Raw genomic sequence first — 19,363 nt, 5'->3', positions numbered from 1 at the left:
AAAATACATAAAAGACGTAAAAACTAGACTGTTTGATTTGTATTCAGGAAAATATTGCTTTTAAAATGAAAAAGAAGTTCTTATTAATTATATTTTGACATTAGACAATTTACTTAAATATTTATTTTATATTTTCGATTACAATAATGCTCTTTAGTAACGTTCCTTATCAAACATGAAAGATTTTTATATAATGTTTGAATAGAAATCCTCAAGATTTAGATGTGTAATGGCAGACAATTGACAAAAAGTCTGGCCTCTTAAGGGGTTAAATATGTCATCAGTAAAATATCTGTACCATTAATCAAAAATGGCCATTTTTAAGTATTGCTGCAGGATTTTATTCTTTCTATACAACCAGCAACAAACATGATTTCCCATGATTCTCCATGATTAATCAATGGGTCAATCACTAAACAACTGATACTGATTACATGTGTGATCTTTCTTTTATCTTTCTATGAAGTTATTCAGTATCAGTACACTTCTCTTATGGCAGCATTAATGCAGAAACATATAATGAGATCTTAAGATATTGAAAGCAACATAAGCTGCATTTTCAAAGATATCCATGCATTTTTATTAACAAGACAATTCAAAACGACATATTAATTATATCTGAATGAAATCCCGCAGCCAATCCAGCCCTTTGTGAATAAGCTTAAGTTCCCTGTTATATCACAACCCATTCGTACATTGTTTTGACATGGTTTCCACATTCTGTTGTCCATGGTTTCATATCGTTTGGGGATCTGTGTAGGCGGCAGCAGAGACTTATTCCGTACTAAAGGCCGTGGCGATGGTGTCTGTGGTAAAAAAAAAAAAAAAAAAAAAAAAAAAAGGTGAATAGAAGCAAAGTTTTAGAGAATTGATCGTTTGGTAAAGGACATTTTGAGTCACTATATCTTATTAAAGAAGGTGCTGATCTTGATTAAACCTGATTCTCATTTAGAGCATTTATTTGCAGAAAATGAGAAATGGCTGAAATAACAAAAAAAAGATGCAGAGCTTTCAGACCTCAAATAATGTGAAAAAAATAAGTTCACGTTCATAAAGTTTTAAGAGTTCAGAAATCAATATTTGGTGGAATAATCCTGATTGGTTTTTAATCACAGTTTTTTTCATGCATCTTGGCATCATGTTCTCCTCCACCAGTCTTACACACTGCTTTTGGATAACTTTATGCTGCTTTACTCCTGGTGCAAAAATTCAAGCAGTTCAGTTTGGTTTGATGGCTTGCGATCATACATCTTACAAAAAAACGTAACAATTTTGCAATAATTTCATAAAGGACCTTACTGTGTTTAGGGAGCCTTTTCTCGCAAGACTCGGGACGTCGTACACATCTGAACAGAAGGAAACCTGCGCCACCTGCAAACAAATAAAAGCAGAATTAAAATCTGAATCTTAATTTTGCTGCACCTTTCACCACTTTTTAAACAGTAGCGTTTGTTGAAAGTAGCTGAGCGTTAAGTTGTTTTTGTTGGACAGACATTCTTGAATCAGTGTGTCTGCCCAATTAACCCAGTTCTGTAATTAAAACCATGAAGCAGTGAAGAACTACTGTAAAGGTAAACAGTTTTGCCTCGAGCTCCAGGGGAAATTAGCAACATGTGGGTCTTACCAGACCCTGTATCTCCCGTTAGCTAACACCTCTCTCTCTCTCTCTCTCTCTCTCTCTCTTTCTCTGAGCTGGATGCAGTTTAGTGCTGTCTGAAGTCTTTTCTGTTCTTTTATGGGTCCATAAAGATGCCGTGCTGCATGCCTGTCCTAACCCCCATCTGCTAGTGCTTTAGCTGCAGAGTAACTGCCTGTTAGCCTGAGTTAGCATCATTAGCCAGGCCAACTGTGCGTCTGTGCATGGTGAAGAAAGCTTTCCCAGCTAAAAGGCAATGATATTAGGACTTTTAGCAATGATTTTAAAAGTTTCTTGGAAAAGGTTGACCTGTAACATAATAAAACTTAAGAAATAATGTTCCAGGAATGTTCTGACAGAAAAAAAAATGTGCATAATAATAATAGTAAATTTTATGAGAATGTTTACACATAATGTTCCCAGCTAGACGAATACTAATATTAGGAGCGGGTGATATGGCCCTAAAATAAAATAAAATGAAAAACACTAAATATTCTAGCTGCTTGTTTTTTAACAGGATGCACTATGTAGATGACTTTCATTGTGAAAACAGCTTAGCATGGAGCAGCAGAGATTAGAATTAGTTAATAGCTGTAGTGATTATTATCTTGGTTAATTAATCAGGTTAAACTGCACCTGAACAGCCGTTTAGCTCGAACAGAATCTTTTTTTAACCAGAAGAAACAGTGCTAAAAAGTATAAGAAGCTCTTTTTTAGCGGTTAAAGGACTAAGCTGTCTGCCGACGCTGCAGAATGACATGCGATCTTCATTTGTAAAGCTGCGGGAAGCTCACCCTGTGTGGAGAGACGTTCCCCTCGGGCACCTCCGGCGCTCGGTGCTTCTGTGGGAAAGGAACGGGGATTTGCTTGGAGGGAACCTTGTAGACCCGGTCCATGACCTCGTAGGTGGGGCTGGACTCTACGGGTTGGGAAACACTGGGAATCTGATAAATGCTGGAGGTTTTAAACCCCAGAGCTTCGGCCTCGGCCGCAGAAAGTCGTATCAGCCGGTTCGCCGGGGCCAGACCTTCCCTCCCGTGTAGAGAACACCTCCACCAGCCCGGGCTCCCCTCCACCTTCTGCTCCTTCACCACAACTACGTCTCCTTTCTGGAACTCCAGCTCATCCTGACTCTCTGCTGTGTTATCATACAGAGCTTTAGCAAAGAGGGTCTGGAAGAGACGGAGAGAGAGAGAAAATACATCATTATTTATCATCATTTATTGGATAGATGATCCACAAAATACTGAGTTTATACAGTTTTTCCTAGTGCTGGGCGATATGGGAAAAATCATATATCACGATATGGAATTTTTTATATCTCGATAACGATATATATCATGATATATCACATTTAAGTATGTTTTCAGTTATTCTTCGAAAAAATATGACAAAATAATGTCATTGCTTACTTTTTTCCAACTTTATTTCAAAGTGACATTAAACCAAACTTTCACAAATGAGAATTACTACCTTTTAATGCAGCAATATATATATATATATATATCAAAGGATAAAAAACAGAGGAGGTAGATGCAGTAGCTCATTTTTTAAAAGAACAATTTTTTAAAAGTCTCCATTGTTCAGCTCTCATGAGTTTAATAACGTAAAGCATGTCACAAACCTTTTTTTGTGAAGATTTCTTTATTATCACTTATATAAACCGAGTTTATGCAAAGTGACCACACCAATATATTTCATTGTAGCCTACTTTATATATTTGCATGAATAATTGATTAAATTACTGTAGAAATGATATTTATCGTCATATCACACAGCACTGTTTTTTCCTAAAGAAATGATGTTAATTTGATATGTTTTTAGCTTCTTTTAAGCTCCTTCTGAAGTCTATGTTTAGATAACTTTTTTTTGCTGTCTTTAAACCTTGCTTTTATAGTTTCTTAGTTTTATTTATTTATCTGTAGTTGCATTTGAATATTTTTTTATTATTATTTTGATTTTATGATTCTTATTAAATTCTTTTTTTTATCTTTATTAAATTTGTTTTATAACTTATTTTAAAATATCATATATCTTATTTAAATGCTGAGTCTTTTAATTTATTTATTCTTTCTCTTTCACAATCTCATCCCAGTGTATTGGCTTGGCTACATTTTTTACATAAATGTTGATTGATTGATTGATTTATTTATTTATTTGATTGATTAAAACATCAAACGAAACAATGGCAGAATATGCTATTTGTTGAGAGGATTTGGCAAATTTTTCATGGGCGCAACCTCAGCACATACTCAACTCTGCTGCTCTTCCCTTAAAATTTATGTTCCTTACAAATGTGATTCCATATAAAATAGAAATTAACAGGCTTTCCAACGGTAAAGGATTTATTACCATAAAGCAACAAAATCCCTATCTGTATGGGATTAGTTTCTCAGGGGGTTCTGGGGTAACTTTCTCTTTTATGGGGTTTTTTATCCTCTGTGCTTTTATTCCTGTCCAGAACGATCATGTAGGTGTTTTATTTCTCAGACGTCCTCTGAGATAAAAAATTACAGGCTGAATTATCTACAGTTTTTCTCTGAACTCCGTGCTCCTCCGGTAATTTTAGTCCCGTCTGGACGCACATCTCTGAGTTTCGTCTCCTCGCCTTTAATAAAATAGATATTTGTCCACTGCCGCTCACCGTAATTACTGTACACTTTGGGTGCGCCACAGTTTCCAAGGAGATTCACGTAAAAAAAGACGACAGCGAGTGGAAATGGAGGAGCTACTGAACTCCGGGATGACATCATGTGATCGAGAAAAAAGCCTAAAACTCACTGGTCCTCCTATTTTTTTAATTGTAGTCCGGATGCAGGAGTTGTATCACTCTAGAGTAGAAGTGTGAATAGGACTTTAGAACTATTTTATCAAACACAAATTTTCGTATTTTTGTGCTTCATTTAAATAATTTACTTGCATCAGGGAGCCTCTATTAAAATGCAGGAGACTCCCGGGACTTCCGGTACAGGTGGGATCTCTGGCTCTGCTCAGTTCAGGATTCTGCAGGTGTTGTTTATGAATTTTACACAATAAAAGCTGAACAATAGTGATGTTTGCAGCCTGTGTTTATTGAGAAAAGTCAGCGGTTGTTTGCTGAATGCTGAATAGGACAGAAGCGGCTGATTGATGTTGTTAGGCGGGTCATTGTTCTCGGTTTTATGAGGGAGTCTTGGGACTTTCTGAGAGGATATAAATGAACACATTAATGAATGAATGGAGAAGTACGTGGAAGTGGCTTCCTCTTATTTCTCGGGCGGAAGCTGTGGGAGGAAGTCTGGTCCAGATCCGTAGAGGAGCTTTTCCTATAGGCACCTTTCTGTAGCTACTGAAGCCTTTCTGATCATAGATATGGAAATTAATAGAGTGTGTTTGATTGGAACACTAATCAAAAGAGCTGTTAAAGTTATCATGTTAATACCTCATTATTTTGCGCTAATTTTATAGAGCCTAGCGACTTATTTAGCGATATAACATGCTTACTTTTTTTATTTATGTTTAAAAGTGGCCTTTCCAGGTTAATACATGTGGAATATGGAGCTAGACCCTAGTCTACAGTTAACATTCTTAAAACATTCAGTCTGTCAAATTCTCTGGATATTCTTGGATGTTTGTTTTTTTGTTTAACGTTTTAAACATTCTGGTAGTTGTTTAATTTTGGAAATGTTACTTTTCCTTTTAACATTTCCAAGTTGTTAGAATTAATCTTGCTGGGAAGCTTTTTCTGTAGGCACCATTCTGATCCAGATACGGAAAATAAGTAGAGTGTGTTTGATTGAATGTATGTGGAATATGGAGCTAGACCCTAGTCTAATATTCTTATATGTATATTTATTTTTTTTACTTTTTAAACAATCTGGCAATTTTCTGGGGTTTTGGGAAAGTTACTTTTTCTCAATGTTTCCATAATGTTAGAATTAGTCTTGCTGGGAAGCTTTTCTTCTAGGAACCAGCCTGTAGCTACTGATGCCTTTCTGATCCAGATATGGAAAAATAATAGAGTGTGTTTAATTGAATGTATGTGGAATATGGAGCTAGACCCTAGTCTACAGTTATCATTCTTAGAACGTTCAATATGTACATTTTTCTGGATTCTGCAACTGAAGCCTTTCTGATCCAGATATGAAAATGAATAGAGTGTGTTTGATTGGAACACTAATCAATAGGGCTGTGAAAGTTACCATGTTAATACCTCATTATTTTGCGCAGTTTTTACAGAGCCTAGCGGTTTTATTTAGCGATAGAACACAGAGTTCAGCAGGTAGATTACTTTTTATTTATGCTAAAAAAAATTAAAAAACTAAAAAAAATTGTTCAGGCACACACAGCTGATGGCACATTTTGTATGTGGAATATGGAGCTAGACCCTAGTCTACAGTCATCATTCTTAGAAGGTTCGATCTGTCAACATCGATGGATATTCTCGGATGTTTGTTTTTGTTTAACGTTTTAAACATTCTGGTTATTCTTTTGTTTTGGGAATGTTATTATTATTTGAGAATAAAGATATTAGACCACTATAATAATATAATAATCAGTTTCTCTGATTTTGCTATTTATAGGTTTATGTTTGAGTAAAATGAACATTGTTGTTTTATTCTATAAACTACAGACAACATTTCTCCCAAACTACAAATAAAAATATTCTCATTTAGAGCATTTATTTGCAGAAAATGAGAAATGACTGAAATAACAACAAAAAAGATGCAGAGCTTTTAGACCTCAAATAATGCAAAGAAAACAAGTTCATATTCATAAAGTTTTAAGATTTTAGAAATCAATATTTGGTGGAATAACCCTGATGGTTTTTAATCACAGTTTTTTTTTTTATGCATCTTGGCATCATGTTCTCCTCCACCAGTCTTACACACTGCTTTTGGATAACTTTATGCTGCTTTACTCCTGGTGCAAAAATTCAAGCAGTTCAGGTCCGATTCTATTCTGTGGAGAGAATCCATCTCCAGTGTGAATTCTGCATGCTGTTGTCACCGCTTTGGGCATTACACACTGGATTAGACACCCATGACCTCAGGAGTTACGTGGTTTTGTTTGTGGGGAATAAGGTCAGTGGGATGTTTCAGTGCTCGGCTACAGCCGGATCCATTCTCCTCCCATACAAACCCCGGTCTGTTCTCCACCAGCGGCTCCAAGCTCACGTATCTCCCATTCAAACACTGCATCGTTTAATACATCCACACTTATGCATGCTACAATGCTAATAGGCTAATGTACAGTACGCTAATCCAGTGATCACCTGTCAGGTACAGAGATTTTTTTTACTGAACTTGGTAAATCTGCTTTTAGCTCTAGAGCACCAGGATGCAATAAAACTATAAAACTCAGCTCACTTTAAGTTTATAATCACCCTCAGAAATCCTGTGACTGTTTTAAGAGTTTAGTCTTAACATTTTTATTGTTTAAACTTTTTTATTTACTTTTATTTATGTATTATTTTTTTATTTTAATTCTTATGATCTTAGTTCATTATGGTACATTTTAACATTTCTTATCACTTATATTTTAATTTTATTATTTACCTTTACTATTATTATTTTTTTCTTTATTTTAAATTTGATAAATTCTTTACATTTTATGTATTTTTTATGGTTATATATATATTAAATTTTAATTTATTATTTATTTATTTATTTATTTTCCTTTTTTCCATTTCTTATCTGATGTTTTCAATCCCTTTTATACTGTAAATATTCAGCAGCATTGTAATTGAGGGTCACCCTCAAAGCACTCCCGAGTAAAATTAAGGTTGATTAATTGATTTATTGATTGATAATTAAAGCAGCAATCCCTAAGATATATATATTTTTTTTATAACTGAAGTTGAGGGACAAAATATAAAGGTTGAGCATTGTAGATTAATACTAAACTCATCCAAACTATGAAGGAAAACATGCTGAATTATTTATTAAACAAAAAGTGTTAAATAAAGCAGAATATGTCTTATATTTTAGCTCCTCTTGTTTAGATAATCAGTTTTGAACATCTCTGCTGGATTTTCTCAGTCAGTTTTATGAGGTAGAGTCACCTGGAATTCAGGCTTTCAGTTAACAGCTGTGCTGAACTCATCAAGAGTTAATTACTTGAATTTCTTGCCTCTTAATAAAACTGAAAATGAGTTTTTGTAGGGTGGCTAATCTGACACACCCTCACACAAACACATACACACTTGTGCATGCGTCCCTTTAAACCGAGGCCCATGTGTTCAACATTCCTCTGCAGCAACAGTTACTCACACACACACACACACACACACACACACACACATTCAAGCCACACACTCTGTTCAGGGTCAGGGAACGCATAACTATAGAGAAAACAGCGCTAATGATCTGCATCAAGTGTGAATTCTCAACCAGTGCCTAATACTGTAATTATATTGTAATTATATTATAATAATTTTGTAGTATAATTGTACAAAAAAAATTACAATATATTTTATTGTACATTAAAAAGTAGCAATACCAACAATAATGTATTTTTAAACAATAGCCCTTATGTTACACACTGTGTAATGTGCGTCGTGATGCTCATTGCTGTCTTACACACCACCCACAGTCCATTTTCACTCCTTCTTGGTAACAGAAAACACAGGAGCTCCACTGACTGAATACAAACCTAGACAGACGCCAACAGTCAGACGTTCATCGCTATCTCGGCATTGAACCTCTGTGTGAGAACCTTAGATGTTTGGGCTGGTTTAAGCTTCTAAAACATGGGTTTAAGACACTTTAAGACTTTGCGCTGGGTATTTTTCCTGGATCTGGCAACCCTGTGTGGATCACTTCCTGTGAGTAAACGTGGGAAAACTGAAAGGTAGCAGCAGCTCAGTGTGTGTTGAGGTAATTCCTCTGTAATTCAGGGTGTGTTGCGTGATGCTCGTCTCGTTGCGACGCTCTGACGTGTGAAGTTACATCATCAGGTATAGACACTTCCTGCAGCTTAAGCAAGAAGATGAAACACATCTACACATCTAAAGTAAAGACAAAATGAAGAGATCTCTTCAGTTTCTGAATCAGTTTCTCTGATTTTGCTATTTATAGGTTTATGTTTGAGTAAAATGAACATTGCTGTTTTATTCTATAAACTACAGACAACATTTCTCCCAAATTACAAATAAAAATATTCTCATTTAGAGCATTTATTTACAGAAAATGAGAAATGACTGAAATAACAAAAAAGATACAGAGCTTTCAGACCTCAAATAATGCAAAGAAAACAAGTTCATATTCATAAAGTTTTAAGAGTTCAGAAATCAATATTTGGTGGAATAATCCTGATTGTTTTTTAATCACAGTTTTTTTGTTTCATGCATCTTGGCATCATGTTCTCCTCCACCAGTCTTACACACTGCTTTTGGATAACTTTATGCTGCTTTACTCCTGGTGCAGAAATTCAAGCAGTTCAGTTTGGTTTGATGGCTTGTGATCAACTCATCATTTTTTAAAAACTGCTTTGAATTTTTGCACCAGGAGTAAAGCAGCATAAAGTTATCCAAAAGCAGTGTGTAAGACTGGTGGAGGAGAACATGATGCCAAGATGCATGAAATTAAAACTGTGATTAAAAACCAGGGTTATTCCACCAAATATTGATTTCTGAACTCTTAAAACTTTATGAATATGAACTTGTTTTCTTTGCATTATTTGTTGGAATTTAGGAGAAATGTTGTCTGTAGTTTATAGAATAAAACAACAATGTTCATTTTACTCAAACATAAACCTATAAATAGCAAAATCAGAGAAACTGATTCAGAAACTGAAGTGCTCTCTTATTTATTTCCAGAGCTGTATATGTCGAAATATTACTTACATTGTGCCAATAGAAATATTTAAAAATGACCTGAAATAACTCGTTTTATATTGACTTTAATTGAAAGGTTTTATCTCTCTCCTGTAAAGTTGATCTGATATGATGAGGTGATTTTATTTATAAAAAAAAAAGTTTTTCATCACCTCTGACCTCATTCGCTGGCGCGTCGCGTGCAGCTGATTCGACCCTCGGCCCACCCAATCCTTATGATGCACACACGCACACACACACACACACTTGCCTTCCTTCCTCACCCCATATGCCGCCCACTGATAGCACCCGGCCACTCGCTCGGCCTTTAAATGGCAGCTGAGTGAATCTCTCTCACAACAGAGGCTGTATTCATCCTGCGGGTGACGTCTCGCCACCTGTCGCGCTGCAGGACTCTCAGCGTGGGGCTTGTGGTCGCCGTCTTTAGCGTAGCGACCGTACGCGCCGTGCGGCTACACTGACTCACACTGAGGGAGCGGCTGTTGTCCACAGCGAGCCGAACGCTGCAGAGAAATGACTGATACAGGCCGCGTCCCAATTGCATACTACATACTAATACTTAATAATAATAATACTTGTGAGTAGGGGTGTCACGATGTCGATATTTCTGTCATGGGAAATGAGAACAGTGTGAATTTTTCTTTTGCAAAAAACAGAAAAAATAGCACCCTGATGTGATAATTAGGGGTGGGTGATGTAGCACCATATTTAAGGGTATAATATCGTTCACCATATTTAAAAATGTTGGAGATATTATTGCATACGATACGATATAGCACACCCCTACACAATATACTACATTTATATAAATATAAATATATAAATTAGAAAAGAAATTTACAAATACGAAATTGAGGGTATTCAATCTGCAATTTCATTAGCGTTTTTATTCGTTTTAGTTAAGGAGAACTTTCACTTTCATTTTTCGTTATTTCCTTAATTTTCGTTAACAGTAATACTTGGTTACTTATGGTGATTATGGTGATTATCATACCATAGCTTTATATAAAATAAAATTAGTATTAAAAAACAGATCACTACATCACAGACTATTTCCTGCTAGGATGAGCTCTCCGAACCAGATTAAAAAAGCCATATGGACCATATTTATCATCATATCACACAGCACTAGTTTATACACTTGAAAATGTGTCATAAAATGTATAATATAACCCCACGGAAAAGATACCTGATGAGCTTAGCCACCAATCATTACTGTACTTTCTGTAATAATAATACTTTATGTACTTTTAAGCATACTTTCTGTTTTTATCTAGAAGTATCAGCGTTCTGGAATAAGGTAATCAGAATTATCTCTTCATTAACTGACACAGATTTTCCAATCAGCTCATCTCTGCATCTTTTATATAGTTATATATATATATTTTCCTATGATAAAGAGAGTACAGAAAGTCTGATTGGTTGGCCTGACGGCCGCTAAAAATGATTTTTCAGCGCTGGCTTCCGCTCTATTGGCTTTCTGTTACTCACTGGTTGCGTTTCTTTTTAGATATTCTTTACTTAGAATGATCTTCTGCTATCTTCTGAGTCACTAGAACAAAGCCAGATATGTGTGGGTGGGGTATGATGGATGTGGGTGGGGTGCGGTGTGATGGATGCGGGTGCGGTGTCATGGATGTTTGTAGGGTGTGATGAATGTGGGTGGGGTGTGATGGATATGGGTGGGGTGTGATGGATGTGGGTGGGGTGTGATGGATGTGGGTGGGGTGTGATGGATGTTTGTAGGGTGTGATGGATGGATATGGGTTGGGTGGGGTGTGATGGATGGATGTGGGGTGTGATGGATGTTTGTGGGGTATGATGGATGTTTGTGGGGTGTGATGGATGGATGTGGGGTGTGATGGATGGATATGGGTTGGGTGGGGTGTGATGGATGGATGTGGGGTGTGATGGATGTTTGTGGGGTATGATGGATGTTTGTGGGGTGTGATGGATGGATGTGGGGTGTGATGGATGTTTGTGGGGTGTGATGGATGGATGTGGGGTGTGATGGATGGATGTGGGGTGTGATGGATGGATGTGGGGTGTGATGGATGGATGTGGGGTGTGATGGATGTTTGTGGGGTGTGATGGATGGATGTGGGGTGTGATGGATGGATGTGGGGTGTGATGGATGTTTGTGGGGTGTGATGGATGGATGTGGGCTGTGATGGATGCGGGTTTTGTGTGAATTTCTGCCCTTTTTTCTGGGTGGTGTTGGTTTTAGCTAGCCGGCTGGACTTTGATTAGGTTAGCATAGCTTGCCTTAGTTTAGCATTAGCTTAGCTTAGCTTAGCCTAGCTGGTTACCGTTCTGTCTGTCAGACGGCGGCCGAGGTCACTGACGGATGGAGCATGGTTAGAACACTTCTCAACCAATCAGATTGTGAGGTCGGACCTAACTGTTGTGTAACGTGTAATATGTAGGGATGCAACTATTAGTCTATATAATCGACAATGTTGATTATTTAAATTTGTCGACTGTCGATTAATCGTTAATTTGCAACAGTATCGCATTACAAGTGCTGGGGACAGAAGCGCAATTGGAGGTGGGTAAATGGCTCAAACTCACACAGGTTACACACTCCAAAAGTGCCCAAACACAACAGATTACAATTTGTAATCACTAAATATCAGAACTTTCCATGTTTAAACAACATCTAGACATTTACATGCCTTTTAAATCTCATGTTCAGCTGTTTCTGTAGTTTTTAGAGATGGAGGACATGGCAGAAATAATCATTGACTAATCGACTAATCGCAAAAACAATCATCAGATTAGTTGACTACCAAAATAATCCTTAATTGCAGCCCAATTAATATTGGCACTGCTGTGCTGATCTATGGTACTCAGCAAAACAGCAGTGCCAATATTACACCTTATAGCATTCCTATATCTGTCATTGACTACTCTAGAAATGAGGTGTGTTCAGGTACATTTCTGGAGTTTTGCTTGTTTATCTTGGTAACAGAAAACACAGGAGCTCCACTGACTGAATACAACCTAGACAGACGCCAACAGTCAGACGTTTATCGCTATCTCAGTAACACATCAGTGCACAAACCCAACTATTACATCAACAATAAATAAACAGAATAGTAAATAAAATAACATTGCTGTTCCCGTAAATGAGCTGCTGGAGCTCCTTCAAAGCGTCAACCAGCAGCTCAGTTTCCTCTGCTGAGAAGAGTTTGTTGGACACGTCCTGGTAGCTGCACCGTTAAAATAGCAATCCGCCAAAGTCAGAGCTCACCTAGTTTACTCTTAAAGGCAACGATGAGCAGCAAGAGACATGCTTGATTGGTTTATTTCACGTTACGCTCAAAATTAACCACACCCATGATTAATTAAGAGAATTAGTACGTGCATGACTTTTGTGTTGTGTTTCGAGCCGTGCAAGGTGTACTTTTACCGTCGTTACGATAGCAAAGACACACTGACACACCCTAAATCAAGCTTCACAGTGCAGAGCGGTTGAGTGTTCACCTATAGATCAGTAAAATATAACCTCTAATATTAATTTTTGACAGTAGTCAGTATTTTGTTGTATAGATTTATTAGTCTGATAACATCACAGACGCCCATAAATCCAGTATATGTTGTATATGTTATATATGTTATATATGTTATATATGTTATATATGTTGTATATGATTTATATGTTGTATATGTTATATATGTTGTATATGATGTATATTTTGTATATGATGTATATGTTGTATATGATGTATATGTTGTATATGTTATATATGTTGTATATGATGTATATTTTGTATATGATGTATATGTTGTATATGATGTATATGTTGTATATGATGTATATGTTGTATATGATGTATATGTTGTATATGATGTATATTTTGTATATGATGTATATATTGTATATGATGTATATGTTGTATATGATGTATATGTTGTATATGATGTATATGTTGTATATGATGTATATTTTGTATATGATGTATATGTTGTATATGATGTATATATTGTATATGATGTATATGTTGTATATGATGTATATGTTGTATATGATGTATATGTTGTATATGATGTATATATTGTATATGATGTATATGATGTATATGTTGTATATGATGTATATGTTGTATATGATGTATATATTGTATATGATGTATATATTGTATATGATGTATATATTGTATATGATGTATATGTTGTATATGATGTATATGTTGTAGTTGTTTTTATGAGGGACAGTTTTTATAAGGTATGTGAGTGGTGCTGCTCTCGAGTGTGTATATACAGAACACACGTGTCCTCACTAAGCTGTGTGCTGAGTGTGTACATTTCTAAGTTTAGGAGTGTGTGTGTGTGTGAGTGTGTGAGTGTGTGAGTGTGTGAGTGTGTGAGTGTGTGTGTGAGTGTGTGAGTGTGTGAGTGTGTGAGTGTGTGAGTGTGTGTGTTAGAAAGGAGGTCAGATTCAGCTGTGATGGTTGTTGGGATTCCTGCACATGTCTGTTTGTGGAGTTTAGGCCGAGACAGCTGGCCAAGACTTTCATTCAACAGCTGTCTCTCTCTCTCTCTCTCTCTCTCTCTCTCTCTCTCTCTCTCTCTCTCTCTCTCTCTCTCTCTCTCTCTCTCTCTCTCATGCTCTCTCTCTCTTTCTCTCTCTCTCTCATGCTCTCTCTCTCTCTCTCTCTCTCTCTCTATCTCTCTCTCTCACTCTCACGCTCTCTCTCTCACTCTCATGCTCTCTCTCTCTCTCACTCTCATGCTCTCTCTCTCTCTCACTCTCTCTCACTCACTCTCTCACTCTCATGCTCTCTCTCACTCTCTCTCACTCTCATGCTCTCTCTCACTCTCTCTCTCTCACTCTCTCTCTCTCATGCTCTCTCTCTCTCTCACTCTCTCTCACTCTCATGCTCTCTCTCACTCTCTCTCTCTCTCACTCTCTCTCTCTCTCATGCTCTCTCTCACTCTCACTCTCTCTCTCACTCTCATGCTCTCTCTCTCTCTCACTCTCATGCTCTCTCTCTCTCTCACTCTCATGCTCTCTCTCACTCTCACTCTCATGCTCTCTCTCTCTCTCACTCTCTCTCTCACTCTCTCTCTCACTCTCATGCTCTCTCTCTCTCTCACTCTCTCTCTCACTCTCATGCTCTCTCTCTCTCACTCTCATGCTCTCTCTCTTTCTCTCCTGTTTTCTCTCTTTTTCTCCCTCTCACTTTCGCTCTCTCTCACTCGCATTGCTCTTTCTTTTCCTCACTCTCGTGTTCTCTCTTTGTCTCTCGTTTTCTTCCACTTTTTCTCTCTTTCTCTCTTGTTCACTCTCTCTCACATTCTCTCTCGTGTCCTCTCTTTTTCTCACTTTCTCTCTTTCTCTCTCTTGCTTGCATTCTCTCTTTCTCTAGCTCTTTTTTCTGTAGCTCTTTCTTTCTCGCTTTCTTTTTCTCACTCTCACATTCTCTTTCTCGCACCCTCTCATTCTCTATCGTTTTTCTCTCATTTTCTCTCTTTTTTCTAGCATTCTCTTTTTCTGTCTTGCGATCTCTTTCTCTTACTTTATTTCTTTCTCTTTCTCTCTCGAGTTCTTTCTTGTTCTTTCTCTCTCTCTCTCTCTCTTTTTCTCACGTTCTCGGACTTAAGCAGCCCGATAACATTGTTACAGTGTTGGTATCTGTAAACTAACACATGATATCAGGCATTAACACTGAAATTATTCTCTCTCCCCTGTCTCATCCCTCGTTCCAGCCCTCTTTTGTTGTGAGATTGTAGATCTGTGCTTTATTTTTTTTCTGTGCTGCATAATATTGTTTACAGTAACTTTTTTATATGATCCATATAGGCCTGTTATGATAATTACATTATCGCCCTATCGTACAATAAATTGACATGACCTCAATAATATTATATAATGCTGTTATGTGGTACATTGTGTATTGTGTAAGATCAGCTGTAGCTTGCACTCATTTATAGCTTTTAAGATTCTAACAAGGATGAAACCGAAACTTCATGTGAAGCGCTGCTGTTTAGCGTAGCTTAGTTATTTAGCCACAGGCACTTAATTTTAAGCTTTTTTTTTTTTTTATTGTTTGGCCATTTGTGACACTAATATCTCCTAATATCTTCTCACTGCCTTTTTTAATGATTTTTTTTTATTGTAAATTTAATATTAAATACTATATCAAAGCTATACAGAAACACATGCGAAATTATTTAGTAAATAAAAAAAAGAGTTAAATAAACAGTATCTTCATGAGGGAGAGTCATCTGGAATAGTTTTCTCAGCATCTTGAAGAAAGGAGTTCCTGAAGGTGCTGAACAATAGATGCTGCTCATCCCAATTAAATCACCTCAAATCACCATCTCAGTTCATCAGGATATATATTGTAGCAATAACTACTTAAATAAGTAAGTTAAAATTACTTAGTTCAATGAGTCGATCCAAAAAAAGAAGAATTTAACAACTTTAAAAGTATCCTCAAGTGCAGTTGCAAAAAAGGCCATCGATAACCTTATGATGATGGAACTGGCACTCATCAGGGCCGACCCAGGAAAGTTGATCAGAGTTAGCAGCCCCAGAAACCACCTGAATGCTTTCTCACTGAGTATTTTTTAAGTTTGTTTAACACTCTTTTTAAGTTACTACATGATTCCTTATGTGTTCCTTGATAATCTGATAGATCACTTTACTATGGAAGCCCATTTCCGCCACCTGAAGAAAAAAAAAACGTCCTCAACTAAGTCATAATTATGAGATAGAAAAGTCATAATTATGTAATAGTAAGTCATAATTATGAGATAGAAAGTCATAATTATGAGATAGAAAGTCATAATTATGAGATAGAAAGTCATAATTATGAGATGACTTACTATCTCATAATTATGACTTAGTATCTCATAATTATGACTTACTATCTCATAATTATGACTTACTATCTCATAATTATGACTTAGTTGAGGACGTTTTTTTTTTCTTCAGGAGGCGGAAATGGGCTTCCATACTTTACTATTCATTTACTATGTAGAAAAAAAAAAAATAAGCCCCCCCCACTAACATGGGCTCTTTTTTTGGGTTAAAGGTAAAAATGCGGCTGCATTTTTTCTCCACACTAAAGGGTTAACTGGGTAAACTAGACGTTTCCGGGAAAAGGAAAGTCCTGTGGGAATTTTGTCTTCATGCTTCACTTTTAACCTTTGACCTTTATAGCGGAAACAGCCTAAACAAGAAATGTGAGGTCAGCACCTCTCCGTAAACGTGACGGCACCGCCGGGCCGGGGTGAAGCTGCGCAGCGGCCTGTGTATATTAGTCCTGCAGAGACGCGAGTGAGAGAAAAAGCTCAAAGTATTTCTCATGGTTTAGGAGGTTTTGCTTTAGGCGTTTATACAGAAACGCTGAATTAATTTCTGTTTATTTAAAATATAGACAGGAAACTGCTGTGTAAAACCAACGTAAAACTTCGCAGTGTGTTTATAAGTGTTTCTTTACCATTAGAAACACAATCCAAACACCAGAGTGTTTTTTATATATTTTACATTCTTCAAAAAGTAGCACCTCTTGCTTAGATGGTCAGAGTAATGTTTAGAATCTTCATTTTCCGACTGTACCAAACTTAATTCGAAATAGAAATATAAATTAATTAAATAAAACTTCATAATTATTATTTTTTTCCATTCAGTTCCATTTAGTGAAAAATGAATGGGTTTTCAGTTGAATTTTCTCTCTTTTTTGTTTTATTTGTAGATTTGTCCATTTTTGTGACACAAATCTGATTTTATAATCCGATTTGCAAAAAGCAAAAAATGGAAAAAAAAAAACAAAAAAAAAAAACTGTTATTTCTTTGTTTTTCCTGAAATTCTGATTTTAAGGGTATAAAATATGATTTTGAGAGATAAAAACATAAAATTGGATGGATAAAAATGGATGAAAAAATATTTCTTGTACACTGCACTACTTTAAATAAATATATATATATATATATATATATATATATATATATATATATTTTTTTTTTTTTTTTTTTTTTTTTTTTTTTTCACATTAAATTTTCTAATTTTGCTTGTAGTCTTACCTGGAATTCAGGCTTTCAGTTAACAGCTGTGCTGAACTCATCAAGAGTTAATTACTTGAATTTCTTGTCTCTTAATGTGTTTGAGAGCAGGATTAGCCAGCAGACTTCGTCTGAGGGAGGGATCTGTACCTACTATCTGTGGAGAGTCAGCAGATGAGGGAGATGTAAGAACTTTCAAATAGTGAGCTTTTGTGCTTCTATCATAGTTAAGCATCGACTAGTTTGTTCGTTTTTTGCCATTTAGCACAAGCTCATGCTAACTTGTGGTAAAAACTCAGCAGTGTAGAGTCACCTGGAATTCAGGCTTTCAGTTAACAGCTGTGCTGAACTCATCAGGAGTTAATTACTTGAATTTCTTGTCTCTTAATGTGTTTAAGAGCATCTGTCCATGTTTAATTATGGTTGCGCATTGCGAAGTAAACCACATACCAACCACTTCGAAACAACATAGCAACCACCACGGATACCATAGCAACACCTTAGAAACAACATAGCAACCACTTAGCAACACCTTAGCAACATTTTAAGTAAAAATATGTTAACACTGATTGTTACATAGAGTTAATATATGACTCCATACAGTGTTCACTCAGACTTCATCTGAGGGAGGGATCTTTACCTATTGTCTGTGGCAAGTCAGCAGATGAGGTGAGCAGAGATGCGAGAACTTTCAAATAATGTTTGAGAGTTTTGTGCTTCTGTTGCAGTTAAACATGAGCTAGCATGTTCGTGTTTTGCAGTTTAGAACAAGCTAATGCTAACGTGTGCTAAACGTTCAGCATAAAAATGGGGCGTGGCCAACAACAGCTTATTTGCATAAAAGTGTCAGAGCCCTTAAATGGCTCATTCTAAAAGGGACTAAAAGACTGAAATAGCTTCTTTTTTCAGTCCATAGACCCACATATTGTGTAAAAAGAGGTATAATATATATATTTAACACTGTAATAATGGGACTTATTTTATTAAACATGGTTTAAATTGATTTAAAAAACTTAATGGGTCAATATCTGAGACCGAGTGTGGCATGGTCTGTCTGTCAGTTGTGGAGAGCGCTGCTACAGGAAGAGGTTAGCACTGTGGTGGAAGTTCAGCAGTATAAAAGCAGAAGGTGTCGGGTCCAGGAAGCTTAATTCTAAGTTAAACCGCAGGAAAAAGAACCGATAAGCTTCTCACTTATAGCAGCTATTCTCACACTGCAACAACTCACTTCTGTTTCAACCCATCATCATCTATTCCTTAATATCTACACTCACATGAACTACTTATTATAAATAAATACAATAATAATTTAATATCAATGTAAGACACCAAAATAAATAGTTTTTTTGCGTGAAAAGTTTAGTGTAATATGAATTTGTGAAATTAAATAGTTGACGCACAAAAACACAGGTCTCAAATTTGGGTATCGAACCCACAACCTTATTTTGTTGCTCTCACTCATGAACCCAAGCATCAAAACCAAGTTTCAAACCCATTAACATTTTTTTGTAATTATAACACAAAAACTCAAATCTCAACCTCGGGTATCAAACCCACAATCCTATTTTGTCACGGTCATGCAGAACACAGGTCTCGAACTTGAGTGTTAAACCCACAACCCTATATTTTGCATTTCTCAACAAAAACTCAAATCTCAACCTCGGGTATCAATCCACAACCCTTTTTATCACAGCCATGCAAAAACCCAAGTCTCAAACTCAGGTATTGAACCCACAACCTTACCCATAACCAAGTTTCAAACACGGGTATTGAACCCACAACCCTATATTTTGTCCCTGTCGCACAAAAAACAGGTCTCAAACTCAGGCATAGAACCCACAACCCTATATTTTATCACAGCAATGCAAAAATCCTAGTCTCAAACCAAGATATTGAA

At 36.4% G+C, this 19,363-nt stretch overlaps 1 protein-coding gene and 1 long non-coding RNA gene across 4 annotated transcripts in view; one reads left to right on the top strand and one right to left on the bottom strand.

Moving 5' to 3' along the window:
- The window catches only part of LOC111195387 (uncharacterized), a 50,004-nt gene that overhangs the window by 11,982 nt on the left and 18,659 nt on the right, over window positions 1-19,363 (top strand). The gene's annotated exons all lie outside the window — the stretch shown is intronic.
- cass4 (Cas scaffold protein family member 4) overlaps window positions 1-19,363 on the bottom strand; it is a 36,369-nt gene that overhangs the window by 5,878 nt on the left and 11,128 nt on the right. The window contains exons 2-4 of one of the 2 annotated variants that reach the window (XM_022682470.2): window positions 2,431-2,808; window positions 1,300-1,371; window positions 696-806 (exon numbers count right to left, since the gene is read on the bottom strand). In XM_022682470.2, coding sequence (XP_022538191.2) covers window positions 696-806; window positions 1,300-1,371; window positions 2,431-2,808 — 561 coding nt within the window. The remainder of the gene's footprint in view (window positions 1-695; window positions 807-1,299; window positions 1,372-2,430; window positions 2,809-19,363) is intronic. The other variant, XM_049471813.1, reaches the window with a different exon arrangement.

This window comes from Astyanax mexicanus, chromosome 24 (assembly GCF_023375975.1).
Source record: "Astyanax mexicanus isolate ESR-SI-001 chromosome 24, AstMex3_surface, whole genome shotgun sequence".
Lineage (NCBI taxonomy): Eukaryota > Metazoa > Chordata > Actinopteri > Characiformes > Acestrorhamphidae > Astyanax > Astyanax mexicanus.
This window is presented reverse-complemented; position numbering and strand designations above follow the sequence as displayed.